Here is a 21,547-nt window from a genome sequence, read left to right on the forward strand (position 1 = left end):
TTGATGACTCCTAAATAATGAAAGATTCAAATTAACTTATAAAAATAATGGAATGATGGAGGTTGGACAGAAATATTAAAATATTTTTAGTGAATATTCTAGCGAGAATTAAGTCTGGGAGCCTCTTAATAAAATATAGATCTCGTCGAGTAGATTAATTTAGAATATGAGTTCACTCAATTTCGTTATCGGAAGCCTTAGATATCATCGATGCAAGTTCAATCTGTAAATCTGGAATTATTTCTGAATAAAAGTTGGGACAGCAACGTTAAAACTTTTTTACAGAATATTTTAGTGAGAATTAAGTCTGGGAACCTCTTAATAAAACGTAGATCTCGTCGATTAGATTAATTTAGAATCTGAGTTCACTCAATTTCGTTATCGGAAGCCTTAGATATCATCGATGCAAGTTCAATATGTAAATCTGGAATTATTTCTGAATGAAAGTTGGGACAGCAACGTTAAAACTTTTTTACAGAATATTCTAGTGAGAATTAAGTCTGGGAACCTCTTAATAAAACGTAGATCTCGTCGAGTAGATTAATTTAGAATCTGAGTTCACTCAATTTCGTTATCGGAAGCCTTAGATATCATCGATGCAAGTTCAATCTGTAAATCTGGAATTATTTCTGAATGAAAGTTGGGACAGCAACGTTAAAACTTTTTTACAGAACATTCTGGTGAGAATTAAGTCTAGGCACCTATTAATAAAATGTAGATCTCATCGAGTAGATTAATTTAGAACTTGAGTTCACTCGATTTCGTTATCGGGAGCCTTAGATATTATCGATGCAAGTTCAGATTGTATTTTCCTAATTTACAGAAAATCTGAATTTATCTAATGTTGGCACAATTAATGTTCTTGAGAGTGGGTTCATCTCAACCATTGTCATTCTATCATCAATGTAACACCTATTGGAATCTTGATTTATTTTGGATCACCCAAAAGTGATCATTGATTGGACCTTAAAAATTATAAAAATTATGCCTATTGTAATGTTTGTTTGATCATTATCATATGCCATATTTATTGATTAATTTACCATGATCTTGCTTGAAATACATGATTGATGATGATCGTAATGTTAATGTGCTTATGTGATGGGAATAATGTGATCTTAATTGAATATTCATATGATTTGAATGATTTTGGTTTTGATTAAATGTATGATTGGTTTGATTGGATCCATGGGCCCATTTGTTTGAAAAAGGTCCCGGGCACACCCCACCCTGTTTTGCACACACCACATGCACGTTTACTGTTTTACTCACTTACACGTCCCATTTAGCCAACGTGGCACTAGTGCGTGGCCCGGTCTCTTCGGAGATGCGACGTCATTCATGAAATCCATAACTCCAGTCACGTACCTTAGGGTATATCAAACTGGGGGCATCAATACCATCTGATCAGGTGATTCTGAGAAGTATGTGGATGCACCCAGGCTGGAGCGACCTGAGCTTTTGACCTATTGTAAGCCACACAGTCACATGTCACGATTGCCAACGTAGTACTAGTACGTGGTCGGTCCCCTCGTGGGATGCCAAACCATTTATGAAAGTTACAACTCTTGACTAGTACCCGTAGGTATAAAAGATAGTCTAAGTATATCAATTGTACTTCTTGGTCAAAACCGGTGCCTAAGCAAGATCTTGCCCCGCTGTACCCTACTGTATGAGGGGGATAGACTACGTCTATTCTAGACGAGAGGTATTTAAGTGGGCCCTTGCTCAGCATTGTGCGCCACCTCTCAACTGGAGATCGAACTTGCTATTTTTGGCTTCAGAGAAGTAAATTGAGGTTTTAGATTATCACCTAAACGGTATATCAAACCAAGTCACCACGTATCGAGAGGTATATAGGTGTACTTGGGCAAGGGTGGCTAGATAAAAATGCATTGCACGTAGTAAACCTAGAGTCTAGAAGCCTTCCTATAGGTCACGACCCGAATTGACTATGGGTGTTCCTGGGTTGCTTTATTCAATCCAACCAACAGGTAGGTGGGCGGACCGATCCAGAATAATCAAACAAAATCCGCAATATCGGTCCTACCCAATCGGTGAAATGTACTGATTAATTTGAACCACTTAAACCAGTTGACCCAATGGACAAATGGATCAAACTGATCAATACCAAATCAGTTGGACTAATTGGTTTCACTTTTAAAGATCCAGACCGCTTTATCTAGAAAGATTCGATCTTAAGATCAAATTAATTTATCTGATCAAAGGTTCAATCCCAATCAGGGGTAGACCCGCATCTAACCTTTCTCACTTTCTTGGTCACTATAGACTTATGGTGCATTTGGATTTGATATTTTCCACCAGACTTGGGCTATTCTATATCGAAACTTTAATCATGTGGATAAGAGTCAAACCTTCAGAATCGATGGTTAATCTTAGATGTCCCTAAACGTTCTAAACCCTCATCTGTGTTATTTTGGGTCATTCAAAAGAATCGTCTAGTCCAAGTACCAATGTCAAGTCTAAGTAGTCCATCCACCCAGGATGACCTTCTCTCTTTATAGATAATTGTCTCTGAGTTTTCTTTGAGTTTCAATCCAGTTTTTGTCAGTCTTTAGATCCAGTTAGTTGTCTCAGTTACGTTAGCCTTTCTTCAACTTTCAAATTTTAGTCGAGTTTGTCAGTCTATGTTTTTTCAATTCCAATAAAATATAGAAGCTTATGATTATCATGCGTGTAATAATGATTTGAACATACAATCTAACATGAGAGAATGACTTAAAGCTCACTAATCAAATTTGATAAATATTAGAATTAAAGAGTACACTCAAAAGTGCAAATTGGTGATACATTATCCTCAGGAGAACATGAGAGAGTAGTAAACTTACTTGAGAAATTCAACAATGTTTCTTGCATGATCTCATAAGGATATATGGATGGATTGTATAAAAATATAGATCAAGATATAAAGTCGAGTGATTTCAAAGTCGAAGATTATTGGTCAAAAATGATATAGCTGAAGGCATCGACAAAGACACTAAGACTTACAAGTGGATCTACCAGGTTTCTCACTCAAAAGAGGAGAATTTTCATTCATAAGAGAATAAAAGAGTTTCTCGAAATTTTAGAGTTAGAAAACTCAATCATACTCGATTTCACAAAAGAAGACTGAAGAATATTCATTCTCAAAAGAAGACCTTGCTCGACAGAGCAATTCAGATATCGAATTCCTGAAACTTTGACCAAGTCAAGCAGCATTCACCAAAGGAGGCCTCCTTTGGTCGAATCATTTTCCTATCTTACCCCAAAAAAGAAAAAAAAAACCTTCTTTAGCCCCTCGCAGCCTTTTAAAAGAAAAAATAAAAGCAGTAGCCTCTTCTTTTTAAACCATACCGACCAACCTTGGGAGGGAATCTTAGTATGAACTACGTTTTGACCTGATCCCAAAAGGAAAAAAAGAAATATTTGGGGTACGTAGGCAACCTGAGAAGTTACTTAAGGCCCGGTCATTAAAAGAAAAATGTATTCTCTTAAGGAAAGTGTCATCCAAAAGAAAAATCTACTATTGAAATGTTCAAAAGAAAAGAATGCCAAACTAAGGGCATTAGAAAAAAGAATCAAAAGAATTGACAAAAAGAAAAGAATGCCAAACTAGGGGCATTTAGAAAAAAAATCAAAATAATTGATAGAAAAGAGAGAATATCAAACTAGGGGCATTTTGGGAAGTTGAGCCTTATATCTTTTCTTTCTAAACCATATCCTAAGCCCACCTATTAAGTCTTCCTGAAGGCTAATTGACTCGGTTAAGGTGCAGGAAACTGAGAAATTGTCGATTTGGTTACACAAGATCATCAAGAAAAAAAAAGAGAAGCCCGCTAAGTCGAAAACCTTAAAAGACGGCTTAGGCAAAATTTAGGGCATAACCATAAAAAAGAAAGCCTGCTAGGTTGAAAACCTGAAAAGGCGACCTAGGCAAAAATCAAGGTATCATCAGAAAAAAAAGAAAGCAGCCCGCTAGATTGAAAACCTGAAGAGGCGATCTAGGCAAAAATTAAGACATCATCAAATGGGAGGAAAGGTCCCGTCAAGAAGAAAAATTCAGAAGGAAGCTGTGCAGCAGAAACTGCAGAACCATTCAAGCCACGATATTTGTCTTTTAGCCAAGAGCTCACATCCGACAAAGACAATATTGAAGTCGAAAAAATCAGAAGTCATCTTGAACATTGTAGGATCTTCAAAAGTATGTTTACTTGTTCAAGTGTTCGCTAATGGAAGATGTAGAATCATCAACCACTTTGAAGAGGAAGATCTTTTATTCTAATATTTATCAAGATTTTTTAAGTCCAGCTCAAGCATTTTTCAAAAGAAATTCGAAAGAAAATGATCAATTCTTTATTGCACATATGATAATCTTAAGAGTCTTAAATTTAAGAGAATGTCAGTTCTTCTATCTATCATACATCAGAGTCCATATTTTTCAAGCGTAATCCATTCCATCAGTCTCGTAGTCAAGTCCCAATTAAAGCCAACCTTGAAACTAGGGGCATTTTTGAAGGTCATTTAATTTCAAAGTTTTTGTTCTTAATCACATGATAAAAAGAAAATCATACAAAAGCTTAAAAGTCCGGCGAAACCCAATGATAATTACGAATCCAGATGCATGATAAGCCAATAAAGGCTGATCTTTCAAACTTTGAGCTCGATTTTGAATCATATAATCAATTAATAGGATTGTTTAAGTTCCTATAAATCTAAGCCCGAGAAACGTGGCTTAGTAAGTTCGAGTCCGAGAAACGAGACTCCAACTTTTTTGAATCATAGAATGAATGGGCTTGTTGAAGTGCCTATAAACCTAAGTTCGAGTCCGAGAAACGAGACTCCAACTTGTTGAATCATAGAATAAATAGGCTTTTTGAAGTGCCTACAAACCTAAGTTCGAGTCCGAGAAACGAGACTCCAACTTGTTGAATCATAGGCTTTTTGAAGTGCCTACAAACCTAAGTTCGAGTCCGAGAAATGAGACTCCAACTTGTTGAATCATAGATAGGCTTTTTGAAGTGCTTACAAACCTAAGTTCGAGTCCGAGAAACGAGACTCCAACTTGTTGAATCATAAAATGAATAGGCTTTTTGAAGTGCCTACAAACCTAAGTTCGAGTCGAGTCGAGAAACGAGACTCCAACTTTTTGAATCATAGAATGAATAGGCTTTTTGAAGTGCCTACAAACCTAAGTTCGAGTCCGAGAAACGAGACTCCAACTTTTTGAATCATAGAATGAATAGGTTTTTTGAAGTGCCTACAAACCTAAGTTCGAGTCCGAGAAACAAGACTCCAATTTTTGAATCATAGAATGAATAGGCTTTTTGAGTGCCTACAAACCTAAGTTCGAGTCCGAGAAACGAGACTCCAACTTTTTGAATAATAAATAGGCTTTTTGAAGTGCCTATAAACCTAAGTTCGAGTCTGAGAAACGAGACTCCAACTTTTTGAATCATAGGCTTTTTGAAGTGCCTATTAACCTTAGTTCGAGTCCGAGAAACGAGACTCCAATTTTAATAGGATTGTTTAAGTTCCTGTAAACCTTAGCCAGAGTCCGAGAAACGAGACTCCAGCTTTGTTTGAAATCATATTGAATTAATAGGATTGTTTAAGTTCCTTACCTGAGAAGCTTGGCTACAATAGGCTCCAGTCCGATAAATGAAACTCATTTCAAATAGGATTTAATGAAGTTCCTACAATGTTATGACTCCAATTACCACATTGTTAAACCTTGCCATGATTGTTTTCATCGCATAAGTGCATCTCAATTTTGAATCATTATTGTCAGTGAGAGAAGATCTCTAGGACCTGACACATTTTTACTCAGTAAGCATCACACCATTGCACACACGTGCACTTTTACATTAGTCAGGGAGAATTTTCTAAAATTTGAGGATCTGACACTGTCAGTGAGAGCTCACACTCAAGGACCTGACAACCTTTTGATTCGGGGAGAGCTTTACCCTCAAGGATCCGAACACCTCGACGAATTGCTAAATCAGGCTGCAAAATGAACTGTCACTAGCTTTGGCATTCAGATATCGCACTATCTACCAAAATAGATTTGCTATCTAGTCTGCTTCAACCCTCTGCCAAAGAGGGGCATCTGTAGACACCCCATTTTTGCACCCGCCTGATTAATCAACTCGTCAACCCGATCGCAATGATTCCCAATGATGGATGTGTATTCCATTGCTTTACTTTGTTACCAGATATGTTTCAGAAATCCGGATGAGGTATCTCAAACTGACAAAACCTTAGAAACCACGCTACGCTAGGAAAATACAACCCTAGAAACATAGAAATCATCATCTTGCGGACCAAAAAGAAGCTTCACGATAAAAATCACTAAAATTGATCAAATTACTAAAATACCCCTAACATCAAAACAACCCTAGAGCCTACATTACGTTTAGAAAAACCCATTCAAACACATAAAATAACAAATCGAAACCAAATAAATCATTTCGCCAATTTTAACAGAATTTGACAAAATTACGAAAATGCCCCTCATAAAGTTCATGATCATTTCACACAAAAAATTTCATAAATAACACAAACTAATATTTCCATTGAATTCCTTATGAAAAATAGATTCTAAAACATCCTAGAACATTAAAAATTGACTTGAAACGTGAAAAGTCCTCTCCGGGGGCAAAACGGTAATTTCACAATTTTCATGATAAAAAATTCCGAAATTAATAAATAAAACATTAAATAATTAAATTGAAACATTAATAAAATTAATTTAAAATTTGAATTAAAAAAATCGATCAATCGGGCTCTCAGGCAAAATTGTTGAGGGTTCGTGAGATATTTCTTTAAGGACCCCTCAATTTGGGGGTCCAAAGAATTAAAGATATTTTAGAGGGGGGTTCTCCAAAAATTAAAAGTAAATCAAGCAAGACTAAAGTCAAGGTATTAAAGTCAATTAAGTGAGACTGAAGTCAAAATTAAAGTCAATTAAGCAAGACTAAAGTCAAGATATTGAAAGTCAATCAATTAAGACTAAAGTCAAAACATTAAAAGTCAATCAAATAAGACCAAAAGTCATAATAGAGATCTAATTAAATATATAACTCTATCTAATAGAGTTCTAACTTAAAAACAATTCTACCTAAAACAATTTGAATTAAAACACAATTCTACCTAAAACAATTCTAATTAAAACACAATTCTACCTAAAACAAGTCAAACTAAAACACAACTCTAATTAAAAGATCTCTAATTAAACACTAACTCTATCCAAATCAACCCCTAAAAACATCTATAAATAGAGGTGCTCACACCCTATTTTCGTATCAATATAAACCCTAAGAGAAATAGGTCTAGAAGCTCCCCTAGCCCCCCATAAACCCTAGTTTTGGAGCCCCAACTCCTTACCTAACATCCCTCCTTCAATTTTATTTAGAAAACACCTAAAATCCCTCCAAAAACACCCCCAAATCCGCAACAAACTTGAAGAGTTCAGATCCAAAAACAAGGAGATACCTTGATCTAGGAGATCCGAAGTCAAATCCGGAGACAGAACGAAGCAAGGGAGTACAGTACAAGGAGCTCTTTTTGTCAGAACTGAGGGAACAAAATCCTTGCTATCGGAAAGGTATGTAATTTTTTTATTTTTTATCTAGGTTTTTAGCAATGTGATATATTGGGAAGTTAGTAGAGACCGGCTTTGGCCGGGCGGGGTTGGTGCCTAACACCTTCCAACCCCGTAACATGATCCCCGAATTCAGATTTTTTGTGGTAGATTAGTTCTTTTTATCCATGTTAGAGTCAGTTTGGTTCCTAGACCACAATAACTAGGTGGCGACTCCCAAACCTCAATGGTCAAAAGCGGATCCGCGCACCCCGCGGATCGAGGGCGCTTTCAGTGGCGACTCCACTGGGGACTATTGAGGATCAAACTTGAAAAACCCCAAGTATGGGAGCATTGCACATAGTTTTTTTTTTTATTTAGTTGGATTTATTTTATTTATTTTTTCTCTTTATTTATTTTTTTTATCTTGATTGTAGATGATTTTGGGTATTGCATTTTTTTTTCTCCAATTAAGGATCACTTTTTGATGACTCCTAAATAATGAAAGATTCAAATTAACTTATAAAAATAATGGAATGATGGAGGTTGGACAGAAATATTAAAATATTTTTAGTGAATATTCTAGCGAGAATTAAGTCTGGGAGCCTCTTAATAAAATATAGATCTCGTCGAGTAGATTAATTTAGAATATGAGTTCACTCAATTTCGTTATCGGAAGCCTTAGATATCATCGATGCAAGTTCAATCTGTAAATCTGGAATTATTTCTGAATAAAAGTTGGGACAGCAACGTTAAAACTTTTTTACAGAATATTTTAGTGAGAATTAAGTCTGGGAACCTCTTTGAATCGAGTCCGAGAAACAAGACTCCAATTTTTTGAATCATAGAATGAATAGGCTTTTTGAAGTGCCTACAAACCTAAGTTCGAGTCCGAGAAACGAGACTCCAACTTTTTGAATAATAAATAGGCTTTTTGAAGTGCCTATAAACCTAAGTTCGAGTCTGAGAACGAGATTCCAACGTTTTGAATCATAGGCTTTTTGAAGTGCCTATTAACCTTAGTTCGAGTCCGAGAAACGAGACTCCAATTTTAATAGGATTGTTTAAGTTCCTGTAAACCTTAGCCAGAGTCCGAAAACGAGACTCCAGCTTTGTTTGAAATCATATTGAATTAATAGGATTGTTTAAGTTCCTTAACCTGAGAAGCTTGGCTACAATAGGCTCCAGTCCGATAAATGAAACTCATTTCAAATAGGATTTAATGAAGTTCCTACAATGTTATGACTCCAATTACCACATTGTTAAACCTTGCCATGATTGTTAAACTCATTTCAACTCATTTCAAAGAGGTTCCCAGACTTAATTCTCACTAAAATATTCTGTAAAAAAGTTTTAACGTTGCTGTCCCAACTTTTATTCAGAAATAATTCCAAATTTACAGATTGAACTTGCATCGATGATATCTAAGGCTTCCGATAACGAATTGAGTGAACTCATATTCTAAATTAATCTACTCGACGAGATCTATATTTTATTAAGAGGCTCTCAGACTTAATTCTCGCTAGAATATTCACTAAAAATATTTTAATATTTCTGTCCAACCTCCATCATTCCATTATTTTTATAAGTTAATTTGAATCTTTCATTATTTAGGAGTCATCAAAAAGTGATCCTTAATGGAGAAAAAAAATGCAATACCCAAAATCATCTACAATCAAGATAAAAAAAATAATAAAGAGAAAAATAAATAAATCCAACTAAATAAAAAAAAAAACTATGTGCAATGCTCCCATACTTGGGGTTTTTCAAGTTTGATCCTCAATAGTCCCCAGTGGAGTCGCCACTGAAAGCGCCCTCGATCCGCGGGGTGCGCGGATCCGCTTTTGACCATTGAGGTTTGGGAGTCGCCACCTAGTTATTGTGGTCTAGGAACCAAACTGACTCTAACATGGATAAAAAGAACTAATCTACCACAAAAAATCTGAATTCGGGGATCATGTTACGGGGTTGGAAGGTGTTAGGCACCAACCCCGCCCGGCCAAAGCCGGTCTCTACTAACTTCCCAAATATATCACATTGCTAAAACCTAGATAAAAATAAAAAAATTACATACCTTTCCGATAGCAAGGATTTTGTTCCCTCAGTTCTGACAAAAAGAGCTCCTTGTACTGTACTCCCTTGCTTCGTTCTGTCTCCGGATTGACTTCGGATCTCCTAGATCAAGGTATCTCCTTGTTTTGGATCTGAACTCTTCAAGTTTGTTGCGGATTTGGGGGTGTTTTTGGAGGGATTTTAGGTGTTTTCTAAACTAAAATTGAAGGAGGGATGTTAGGTAAGGAGTTGGGGCTCCAAAACTAGGGTTTATGGGGGGCTAGGGGAGTTTCTAGACCTATTTCTCTTAGGGTTTATGATTTGATACGAAAATAGGGTGTGAGCACCTCTATTTATAGATGTTTTTAGGGGTTGATTTGGATAGAGTTAGTGTTTAATTAGAGATCTTTTAATTAGAGTTGTGTTTTAGTTTGACTTGTTTAGGTAGAATTGTGTTTTAATTAGAATTGTTTTAGGTAGAATTGTGTTTTAATTCAAATTGTTTTTAGTAGAATTGTTTTTAAGTTAGAACTCTATTAGATAGAGTTATTATTTAATTAGATCTCTATTATGACTTTTGGTCTTATTTGATTGACTTTTAATGTTTTGACTTAGTCTTAATTGATTGACTTTCAATATCTTGACTTTAGTCTTGCTTAATTGACTTTAATTTTGACTTCAGTCTCACTTAATTGACTTTAATACCTTGACTTTAGTCTTGCTTGATTGAATTTTAATTTTGGGAGAACCCCCCTCTAAAATATCTTTAATTCTTTGGACCCCCAAATGGAGGGGTCCTTAAAGAAATATCTCACGAACCCTCAACAATTTTACTTGAAAGCCCGATTGATCGATTTTTTTAATTCAAAATTTTAAATTAATTTCATCAATGTTTCACTTTAATTATTTAATGTTTTATTTATTAATTTCGAAAATTTTAATTATGAAAATTGTGAAATTACCATTTTGCCCCTAGAGAGGACTTTTCACGTTTCAAGTCAATTTTTAATGTTCTAGGATGTTTTAGAATCTATTTTTCATAAGGAATTCAATGGAAATATTAGTTTGTGTTATTTATGAAATTTTTTGTGTGAAATGATCATGAACTTTATGAGGGGCACTTTCGTAATTTTGTCAAATTCTGTTAAAATTGGCGAAATGATTTATTTGGTTTCGATTTGTTATTTTATGTGTTTGAATGGGTTTTTCTAAACGTAATGTAGGCTCTAGGGTTGTTTTGATGTTAGGGGTATTTTGGTAATTTAGTCAATTTTTAATGATTTTTATCGTGAAGCTTCTTTTTGTTTGCAAGATGATGATTTCTATGTTTCTGGGATTATATTTTCCTAGCGTAGCGTGGTTTCTAAGATTTTGTCAATTTGAGATACCTCATCCGAATTTCTGAAACACATCTGGTAACAAAATAAAGCAATGGAATACACATCCATCATTGGGAATCGTTGCGATCGGGTTGACGAGTTGATTAATCAGGCGGATGCAAAAATGAGGTGTCTACAATACTATATAGAGAAACCTAAGCTATGGGGGTCTAGGGGTCGATAGGAGGAGCTATCTTCCTAGGCTTCTCCTTGGACCTAGGGAGTTTGAAATTGAGCCCAACTGAAATCTCTAAAAGAGTAACTTCGGGATTGGTAGTGTCGAAGGAAGGGAGCCCTCAATATCAATAGCATCCAAGACCACCACAAGGGGAGTCTCCGAAGATGACACCTGGCTAGATGAAGGAGAGGGAAACTTTCTCATCAAAAGTCTTCTCAGCCTTTGCAAGCTTAGCCCTGACCTTGTTTAAGGCCTTTTCCCATCTAGCCTCCGAGGAGTCGACTTTTTTTTGAACAACAACCACATGGTCAACCAGAGCTTTCTCATTTTCCTTTACGATCACGATGCCTGCCAGCTTGGCCTATGTCATGTCCCGCTCATGCTTCAAGAGAGAGGCCTCCTTAACAGCATTTTCGGCCTGAATTTTTTTGCTTAGAAGCTCGAACTTGGAAGTCTCAAGTTCTACCTTGATCTTCTTAAGCTAAACTTGAATGTTATTTTTGTCCTTTAGCAGCTTCAAGACGACTACCATGACTTTTTCTGTATCTGAGACAACATTGTCTTGAGCTTAGCTCTCTTATTTTTTTTTCTGTTGCTAAAAAATAGCTCGAAAGAAATGATAAATGAAAAAAGACAATTTTTTACATAAGAGGCTTACCACAACAAGAGCTTAGAAAACATTGTTAAAAAAACATTGAACTGTTGTCAGTAAGGCTTTGACCAGTCATGACCAGACTCCTTGGAAAGCAAGCAACCTTTATTACCACCCTCGCAACCCGAAAATTGTTATGAGTAGAATATTGGTCGATAATTAGAAGCTTACTGACCTTGAGAGTAACTAACCAAGAGGTCCTTGAAGGCTTGGAACCCCTCGAGTTAGACCCTTTAGTAGGAGCCGACAGGTGGTAATCCTTACCTTCTCCATGGGAGGGATTACCTCTGTAGGTGCAACATTTTTTAGAGCGCCATTCCTTAGCCTCTTCAGAGGTCTTGAGGATTCCTCCTCGGTCGCAACAACGTTGGTGGCTATATGAGGGGGAGTCAGTCGATTCTCCAAGACATCCAATTCGGTGTCGGAGTCATCAGTTAGGGCCCTTGAATGGATGAAAGCCATGTCACCAAGGTCTTCTTCCTCTTCATCCCGAAAGCACTGAAGAGACCCACAAGTGCTCCTCATTACAACCTCGTCTTCTTCACCTCCTTTAGAAGACAAGAAGTCAGTAACTCGATTGCATAAGGCACGATCGGAGAGAAGATTTGCAATAATCGTCGAGTCCAGAACTTTCTTGTCTTTTGTCGGATCTGAGAAAATAAAGAAAATCACTAGAGTCAGAATGTAAGGAGGAAGATTTTCTAAAAGGGAAGTTGGATAGGTTAGAATACTTATTGACTCGACTGAAAGCATTGAAAGAGAGAGGGGGACTTTCATCCCTAACGGCATGCTCCCACCCTCCGGTAAGTTTGATCGAAAAAAAGAACCAGTCTTTATTAGAGTTGGGTAGGACAAAAAGGAAGGCCTTCATTTTCCTTTTGGTCAGGTGAAAGAAGCCCTTCCTCCTAGGATACCTACTAAGGGTAAAATGAGATCGGATATTTAGCAACCCGAGCTTTTCACCCTCATCAAGTCGAGCATTGATATGCTCGACAGTATACACGAGTCGGTAAAAGTTACCTCTTATCTGACTCGGGGCCCATTTATAGTAGTTTAGGACCTCCCGAGAAACTAACCAAGTGGAACTTAGAGGCCAACTTTAAATTGCCTCCAAATACCACAGTGGTATTCCAAGGAAGGTCATGCGAAAAGGGGGTTCCTCGGTAAAAGAGGTCCCAACCTCTTCAGGGATGCCATAAGCATCCATTATCGCACCCATGGGAAGGCATGTGAGGGAATAAGATTTACCCCTAACCATAGAGGAGCCCAAGAAAAACAAGGAAGAAAATGAGAGAAATGACAAGAAACCCCCCTGCCAAAAGGTACCCTTATTTACACTAGAGGATGATGGGAACAAGACAATCTTTTTGACCTCGCAAGGAATCAGATGAAAGCTTTACAGAGACATGAGTAACACCAAGAACCAAAGAAGAAGAAGGAAAAGGAAGGAAAAAAATCAAAATAGTTCGTAAAGAATAAATGGGGAGATTGAGGGGGTATTTATAGATCCAGGATCATCGAGATCTATGATTCAAAATCGACGATTGAGATGACATAGGAAAATGAGGTAATGATGGGATGTTGTGGCATTAATGAGATGCGACGATTGAAGAAACCAGTACGAACGCATGTGCGTAGAAAGCCAATGAGAAGCAAACACGTGGCAACCATGACAAACACGTCGTTCTTGGGTTCCACAAACAATGCAGTCTCGATGTCAACAGGTTTAAAAGCCATCATTGTGTCGTCTAGAGTTTCAAGGATTCATGAATACGATGATTAACAAAGGCTATCGAATAGGGGAAAGCCATGTGTCACAAGCGCTCGAGTTGGGGTCTCGGGGATCCGAATAAAATCCGAACCCCTGCGAAGGGGTAATTGTGGATGATTATTTTTGTAAACACATTGGATTGCAACACGTGATAGTACAAGATCTGAGCCCAACATAGAGTGACACATTCCAAGTAAGATGTGGCTTCAAACGTTGAGTCCAATCAACAAAGGGAGGTTGATGAATCGAGTTCAAAGATAAGAAAAGCCAACATTCCTAGTCTGAGGAAGGAGAGTAAGAAGAAAATTATCCCAAAGCTCAAAATTAAAGAGATCAAACCAAATATGGTATGAGATCCAAATTCCGAAATATCAAGAATTTGATTGAGATACTAACCATTGGATGTTCAAAAAAATCAAGAATTACCCTATATAAGGGGAATCCATTGCTAAACTAATGGAATGAATATATACGCTATCCAAAAGAAGATACATTCTAAATCGGACTCCAACTCTGAATTGGAAGGAAGCCGACGCCAACAAGGGAAATAGAAGGATTAGGATTTTATCTTTATAAATATAAGGGGCAGATACATTAAGAGTTATATTTTCTTAGAGGCACAAAAACTCTGCTAGTTTTTATATTGAATCCGACTTTGGGCATTAGAATAGAAGGATGTTATTGCAAGTACAACTAGGAGCTAGAAGGTCAGATTGTCCAGAAAGCAAGTGAAGATCCCAAGGTAGAACGAGAAATTGCATCTACAATGACATGACAAGCAGGTTACATGATAATAGGTTCTGAACTCAGAACCAAAATTTGATTAACCTGAACCTTATAAGACTCCCAAAAAAAAGATATGAAGAAGGTATGATATTAACGTGATCATCAGTTTGGACCTAACAGAGAACCTGTAGTCAATAGGTACAAGTGTCACACTTCCACGTCAGTACAGTATTGAACACAGTGTCCAATACAGTGAGTCAAGCATTTTCCTATGAGGAATATTATTATTTTTTAAAATAAAAATAAATTATAAAAATACAGATCATTTCTTAAGTTAATATAATACTTATTTAAGAAATTCCAATTACATTAACAAGCAAATACTCCACGCACGGTCCATGCTACATTTATTACATGACAGAGACGTACTTCACCGCAATTACTACCCCTACTAACCTGAGATATTCTATTAGCACAATAACTTTTACTTATGACACACCAAACCTTTTAAAATTAGGTAAATGCGAAGATGTAGATTGGTGTGTTGTAAATAGAAGTTCGCGTGTTAATAGAAGCTCTCTTACTATAATAAATAAATAAAAAGATCAAAGTTTGCTTGAAATATTAATATTTCGAACTTTAGATGACTTCGAATTTGTATCTTTTGGAACCACAATAGTGAGAACCCCATTATCAATCTGACACTTTATCTGATCGATCTTCACATTCTCTGGTAATCCAATCTCCCTATTAAATTCTCCACCACCTCTCTCTTCTATGTGTTTAATCATCTCTTTTGCTTGAAATTCTTCTCCTTTTGATCTTTCCCCTCTAACATGCAAAACCTTCCCATCTTCAATCTCTACCTTTACGTCCTCTTTGCCAAATCCTAATCAATTTCAACACCATTACCTGTAAAAAAAACAATGGAAAAATTCAACGAAAATTGATTAATTAATTTGAAGTGGAGGAGTACCTGGGATGTCGATCTTGTAGATGTGTGAATTGGGTGTTTCGATCCAGTCCATCGGAGCCGTTGATCTGAACCAATCTCGAGAGATCCGTGGTGAGGTCCAGAAGAATCGCTTGAATGGGTCGCCAAATAATATCTCGGCCATTGGAGCTCTCTTGAAAATTTTGATCGAAGAAATAGAAATTGGGTTTCTTCAGTTGAGTTTCAGAAATTCGAGTTTATATAAAATGGGGATAATTTGGGTTTTTTTTCTACACAGTTGTAGAAGAAAACTACTAGAATCTTCTCTGGATCTTATCTTCCACGTGATAGAGAAGGTAGATAAGAATGATATGGTGCTTCGCGGGCTACGTTTATGATGTTCAATACTTTGTAGACCATTCGTTATCTGGTTCATTTGGTGATTTTGCATCCCATTCATTACTTTTTAACCCGGTATCTCGTCTAGGGGACCGAGTTGACTCATTCTATTTAAATTGGTCTAAAATTATTACTTAATACATATTTGAATTTAAATAATCATTTTATTACAATATTATAAGATGTGTTAGTAGATGCTCAATCACAAAATTATTAAGAGTCGTGCTGGCGTGATACAAACGGAGACACAGAGGTGACAAAATGATGTGGTGTTGCACACATTATCGTAGATGCTTTACCGTGAGATACAAGTAAAAAGCATCTATGGTTATGAGCGCACCATCACATCATTTTTGTCACCTTTGTCTCTCAGTTGTGTCATTCTGTATTTTCCAATTATTAATAGTTAAAGAAAATTTGAAAAAGAAAATTGCTATTGGCACCTCAACTTTTACTTATTACACTCTATCTATAAATAAAAAATAATTATTACCTGTTGGAAAATAAGTGAAAGTTGAAGTGTCAATAGAAGCTCTCTTTTTTTAATTGTTAGATTTCTATTTTTTGGGTTTAGAATTTTATATGAGCCTAATTATAATTGTAAACAACTATTGAAATCATTTGAACCAGTGTTACAATGTTTTGTAATGTTGAGATTATATTTTTAACCAAACCTTCATAATGTTTGAAGTGTGTTTTAATCTTAATTGGGGTGTGATAAATAATTTAAAAAATTAGAATGTAATAAGTAAAAGTTGGGGTGCCAATATCAACTATTTAGAAAAAATTATCAAAATGATGAACTATTCATCTTAATTTTGAAAATTGTAATTTATCATTTTCAAAAATATTTTATTTTATCAAAAAGATTAATTTTAAAATGAATAGTTTTTTTATACCGAAATTGAACTATTGTAGTACAGTGATGTCTCCTTTCAAGATTTTGATTTTTTTCATTACTCACTGGCCTTGTTATAGATCTACAATACCTTAGCACTGACATTGAAAATTACCTACCAAGTTGTAGAGTGCTAAAATAAATTAAATCATCAATGTACTAAAATAGTTTATATTTTTTATCTATTTACTTAAACAATCTTTCTTTTATTTTTATTTTAAATATGTTAAAAGGGAATTTTCGGTATCAAAGCACTACTCATTTCAAAATTTATCATTTTGGTAGAATAACTTATTTTGAAAATTAAAAAATCGGTAAATAACTATTTTCATTTGATTATTTTAATGTGTGGTTTTGATTGGTGTTTTAAAAATCAGATCGATCCATCGGCTAGACCTGCTAGCTTTTATGGTTTGAGTCAATTGAAAAAACCTAATTTTATAAAAATCAATTGACGATCAGATTTGTTCAAGGACCAGTTTGGGAGATTTTTAACATACCCCTCCACAATTTGGTGACTATTTGAGTTGGCCCTTGTGTTTTAAAATTGATGAAAAACCCCTTTACCCAAGTTGTAAACTAATGAAAAATAGTTTAATTTACTAAAATTTTATTTGTTTCACCCACATGGATTGTCACATTTGAGAATAACACTACAACAATCTAAAATTCATACCTAAACCAAATCGAAACACATAAAATAAAACTTAAAAATATATTACTTTTTTGCGTAATCCATGCAACTCTTAAATTTCAATTTAAAATCAATAGTGAAAAAATCTCTTAAATTTCAAATTCAATTCCAATTCCAATTCCAGTGGTAAAAGATTATCTTTTTCATTTTTTTAAATTCATAAAATATTTACATTCCTATAAAAAAAAATTCTTGTAATTTATCCATACGGCATTGGATCATATGATTATAGAGTTGAGTAACTAGATTTTGGGAAGGAACTCCTAAAAACTTAATTAATATCTCATTTTGGGTCCAACCAATTTGGACCGACCCGATCAGTCGTACGGGTCAATGACCAGTCCAGTTTTTAAAACATTAGTTTTGATACTTTTCTCTAATTATTTTAGGCCGAGTTTCATAAACTTGGTCGATATTTTTATGAACAAGTTAATGTGATGGACAATTCACATCGACTATCTCACCCAATTGCCTCTTGAAAGCCTCAAGTTGAGTCATGAATTCCTTAATGATTTGCAAGGCTTCCATCATTTTTTCCGGATAGTCAGAGACTTAACAGTGAAGCACCGAAGCTCTGTAATTTCTCACTACTTTCATAAAGAAGACAATGAAAAATGAGAGAATATGGTTCTAAGACAATTTATCAGAGCTAGAAAATGGAAGTTAATAATATAAATTAGCGTACAAATTACCAAATCAGACTGTTAAAATAAACATTTGATTTGATCTTTTACTTGAATCTTCTCAACATCTAAGTGAGAAAGAATGCTTACACAAAGCATCAATAATAAAACAAAAAAGTAGAAACAATAGAAAAAAAGAAATACATTTTCTTTCAGACCGAATGTGGATGGATGGATAGGCAATCCCCTTTCACACGGTCTTCTGTATTACAGTAATGAACGGTTAATGGAGTTATTTAGTCTTTTTAAAGGGAATAGAACAGTTCCATCGATTCAACAATGTGCAAGAATTGATCCTACTCATCAAGGAACATATGTACGTTACCAAAAATACCATATAAATTGAGATCACGAGCGGGGAATCTGGTCTGCTAGAAGCCCACATAGGTGCTGATACCGATGCAAACCCAGTCCGAGACTCTCTTTGCCTGTGAAATTAGGTAATAGTTAAAATGGACTTCTACAGATATTGTGCAGCCAGGACATGAGAATTGTTGAAATTAATATATTTCTGGGCTGTAGATTTAATGTGTGTATGCTAAATGTCCAAGTAGACTACTCATCTGCTTGAGAGTTTATTTGATGGGTTCTATCAATCACCAGTCACCAAATAAAACTCATACGGTAAAGTGACTTATCTTAGTCTCCCATTCTCATATTTATATTCAAAATGTTGGTTTTGGTCCAATATTGTAAGCCATATGGTTCATCATCAACTTTTATTTGCATATATTGACCAGTTAAGAACCCTTGGAGCCAACTACCAAATGTAGAACTAAAAAACTATTGCACATATGAAGTACGAAAGGAAAGAACTAAAAAAAAAGCAACATACATTGACTAAAGATGTTACTTGAAGTGTAGATCTGTTAAGACTATAACATACCCAAAAATGTTTTTAACTGAGCGCAAAAGAGATGTAATCCGACTGGTTCCTTTGCTTGAAGCCCTGCTTTCTTTCATCGTATCACCTTTGAGAGTCCCTGGAGAAGTATAGATCATAAAATCCTAAATAAGCTTTTTGATCAGCTTTAAGCAATAGTCTCAACCATTTTACACTTTTATTCATTGATGGTGCATAGGCAAAAAAATAAAAAACAAATACCATTAGTATGGGCTTTGTATGATGCCTTAAGCGAAGCCAACTTTTCAACAAGCACACGTTCTGCATTACTGCCATTACCACAAAATTAAAGTTTAAGTAACAAAAGAACATAGTCATAAGAGGAAACAATTAATGATCAAAGAAAATCTATAAAAACAAATTGATATAAATATGCAACCGAGTAAAACCATCAACGTGTAGGTGAATCGACTTGTTTATACTTTCATTAGGTATGAAATGTCATACTTCTTGTGTTACTCGACAAAATCCCTTGGTAAGTCTAGTTAACCATATTCTGATTATAAATTTGATTTATTAGTGACCTTATCTAGTGGGTCATTTGATTTCTTCCACAGATGTTGTGTCACTTCAAGCTGGGTAAAGTCTTCAATCGTATCATCTGTATCAATTCTGCATTGGGGTTAGGGTTAGTGAATAAAGCCAAATTTGATTTCAGGTACGTGGTATCGATCCCCATAGATATTACCAACTTAGAAATAAAGCATCTCTATTCTTAGTCAATAAAATAAGAGCATTAGAGAGCAGTTCAATTTAGCTAAAATACCTACAAACTTCATCAATTTAGCTAAAATTGCATCTCCAATATAGTAAGAGAGTTAAAGAATGAATCTCACTATCTCAGTTAGAATCTTTACTTAGTTCATCTTTAATTATGTTGTCTTTAGTTTACATTAAATAATAGTAGTTTGGGTATTCTATGTTATTACCTTATTAAGGGTACTTTAATATTCTATGTTGACCACTCAATGTAAAAGAAATAGAGGATCTCAAACCCTTTAGGTTCGTCCCCCTCATCTTCTTCTCTCTTCTAATTTCTGCTGCTTGGATATTTACCCGTCTACCACAAACCTTAATCTCTCCTCCCTAAACTTACATGGCATCAGAGTGGGTAATTTATGTTGGAAATAATTTAGCTACTTACTATTTTAGTCTTAATTTCTTAGTAGTGATAGTCTTATATTTAATCCTTATTTGTAAGGGATTTTCTATAATTTAACCTTTTTAATTAATATAAATTTTTGCCAAGCTCTCAAAAAGAGACTTGACACAATTATTCTCAAATCCTTCTTGGTATCAGAGCCAAGGAAATTTTCTCCTTCCTCTCTTTGTTCTCTTTACTCACTAAACCCTAACCTATAGTCTATCTCTTTCGATCTTCTCCCCTTCGGAGGTATTTCAAAAAAAAATTCTTTCTTTTTATCACATGCTGCAATAATGCGCTGTGCTTATACCGCTAGGTTTGTCTCTTCATAACATCCAATTTATTTTGTGTGCGCGATAGTAATTAAGTCACAATAGTGGTTGTGTTTGGTGCTACAGCCACTGTTATTGGAACCAGACGATAGCCCTAAGAGTTTCAAATTCACCCAACGACAACAATTTTGGTCTTGTTGTGACCCTGTGACCCTGTGACCTCACTATAGTCAGGCGACAGTAATTTTTTACTTTGGTTTGGTCATGCGATCTCCTTGCAGTCAGGCGACAGTTGATTTTTGGCTTTGGTTTGGTTATACGAATTCACTACTATCTATTTGCACCCAACAATAGCAGGTTTGGTCTCGTTGTGACCCTGCGACTAACTTAGAGCCTGCGATAGGTCCCAACAACCTCACTACAGTCAGGCGACAGTAGTTTTTTGGCTTTGGTTTGATTCTACGAATTCATTGCAACCAGGCGATAGTTTTTTTAGCATCATTTTTGGTCCTACGACTTCACAACAACCAGGCGACAGCGTGTTTGGCTTTGGTTTGGCCCTGTGACAGGGTTTCGTTTTTTGTCCTGCGATAGACCTGGTGGACCCTGCGACAATGGTTTTCTGGTTTTTGGCCTATTTTTTTATTTTGTTTTTGGTCCAGCGACAGGTCTGGTTGACCTTGTGGAGGAGTATGACACTAATAGAATTTTTTTGCGACTTGCGATTGCAGCAACAAGCTGTTGACGGTTGTTGATAGAGTTCGACAGCAGTTTGAAAATTGTTCTGCTATTTCTCCTTCAGATCTCCCTTCAAATCAAATCAATATCATCGGCACAAGGAATTTCAACTTCCGCTACAGTCCTTGGGTCTAACTCTTCAGCCCAACATATTACCATTGCTCTTATCGATGGTCGGAACTTTCAGTTTTGGTCCTGATCTGTGCGTCTCTTTCTAAGGAGTAGAGGGAAATTTGAATGGCTCTCTGGGACTATTACTAAACCACCTCTAACTAATCTTAAATTTGAATCATGGGAGATCAACAATTGCACTATCCTTAGATGGTTGTTTAACTCCATGGATCAGCGCACTTATACCATGTTCATGTACCATGAGACAGTTCCATCTTTATGGTCGGCGCTTACTCGGACATACGCACATTCCAAGAATGACTCAAGGATTTATGAACTTTATCGAGACATTGCCCAAGTTACCCAAAGGACTCAAAGTGTCGCCGATTAATTCAAATATCTTCAGTAAAGTTGGGAAGAACTTTCTCACTAT

At 35.7% G+C, this 21,547-nt stretch overlaps 1 protein-coding gene and 1 long non-coding RNA gene across 2 annotated transcripts; both read right to left on the minus strand.

Annotated features, from left to right (window-relative positions):
- Nucleotides 1–14,662: 14,662 nt before the first annotated feature.
- LOC147380713 (15.7 kDa heat shock protein, peroxisomal-like) lies at nucleotides 14,663–15,539 on the minus strand. The gene is made up of 2 exons (XM_086431344.1): nucleotides 15,314–15,539; nucleotides 14,663–15,226 (listed from the first exon to the last, which is right to left on the minus strand). Exons 1-2 carry the CDS (start codon nucleotides 15,453–15,455, stop codon nucleotides 14,943–14,945), a joined length of 426 nt encoding a protein of 141 aa, XP_086287470.1. The 5' UTR covers nucleotides 15,456–15,539; the 3' UTR covers nucleotides 14,663–14,942.
- A 2,373-nt stretch (nucleotides 15,540–17,912) lies between these two features.
- LOC147380714 (uncharacterized) lies at nucleotides 17,913–19,203 on the minus strand. The gene is made up of 3 exons (XR_015175165.1): nucleotides 19,051–19,203; nucleotides 18,832–18,928; nucleotides 17,913–18,373 (listed from the first exon to the last, which is right to left on the minus strand). It is a non-coding gene; the product is annotated as an uncharacterized LOC147380714 (long non-coding RNA).
- Between the last annotated feature and the right edge of the window lie 2,344 nt (nucleotides 19,204–21,547).

This window comes from Akebia trifoliata, unplaced genomic scaffold (genome assembly GCF_017979445.1).
Source record: "Akebia trifoliata isolate Shusen 1 unplaced genomic scaffold, ASM1797944v1 Contig01072, whole genome shotgun sequence".
NCBI classification, from domain to species: domain Eukaryota; kingdom Viridiplantae; phylum Streptophyta; class Magnoliopsida; order Ranunculales; family Lardizabalaceae; genus Akebia; species Akebia trifoliata.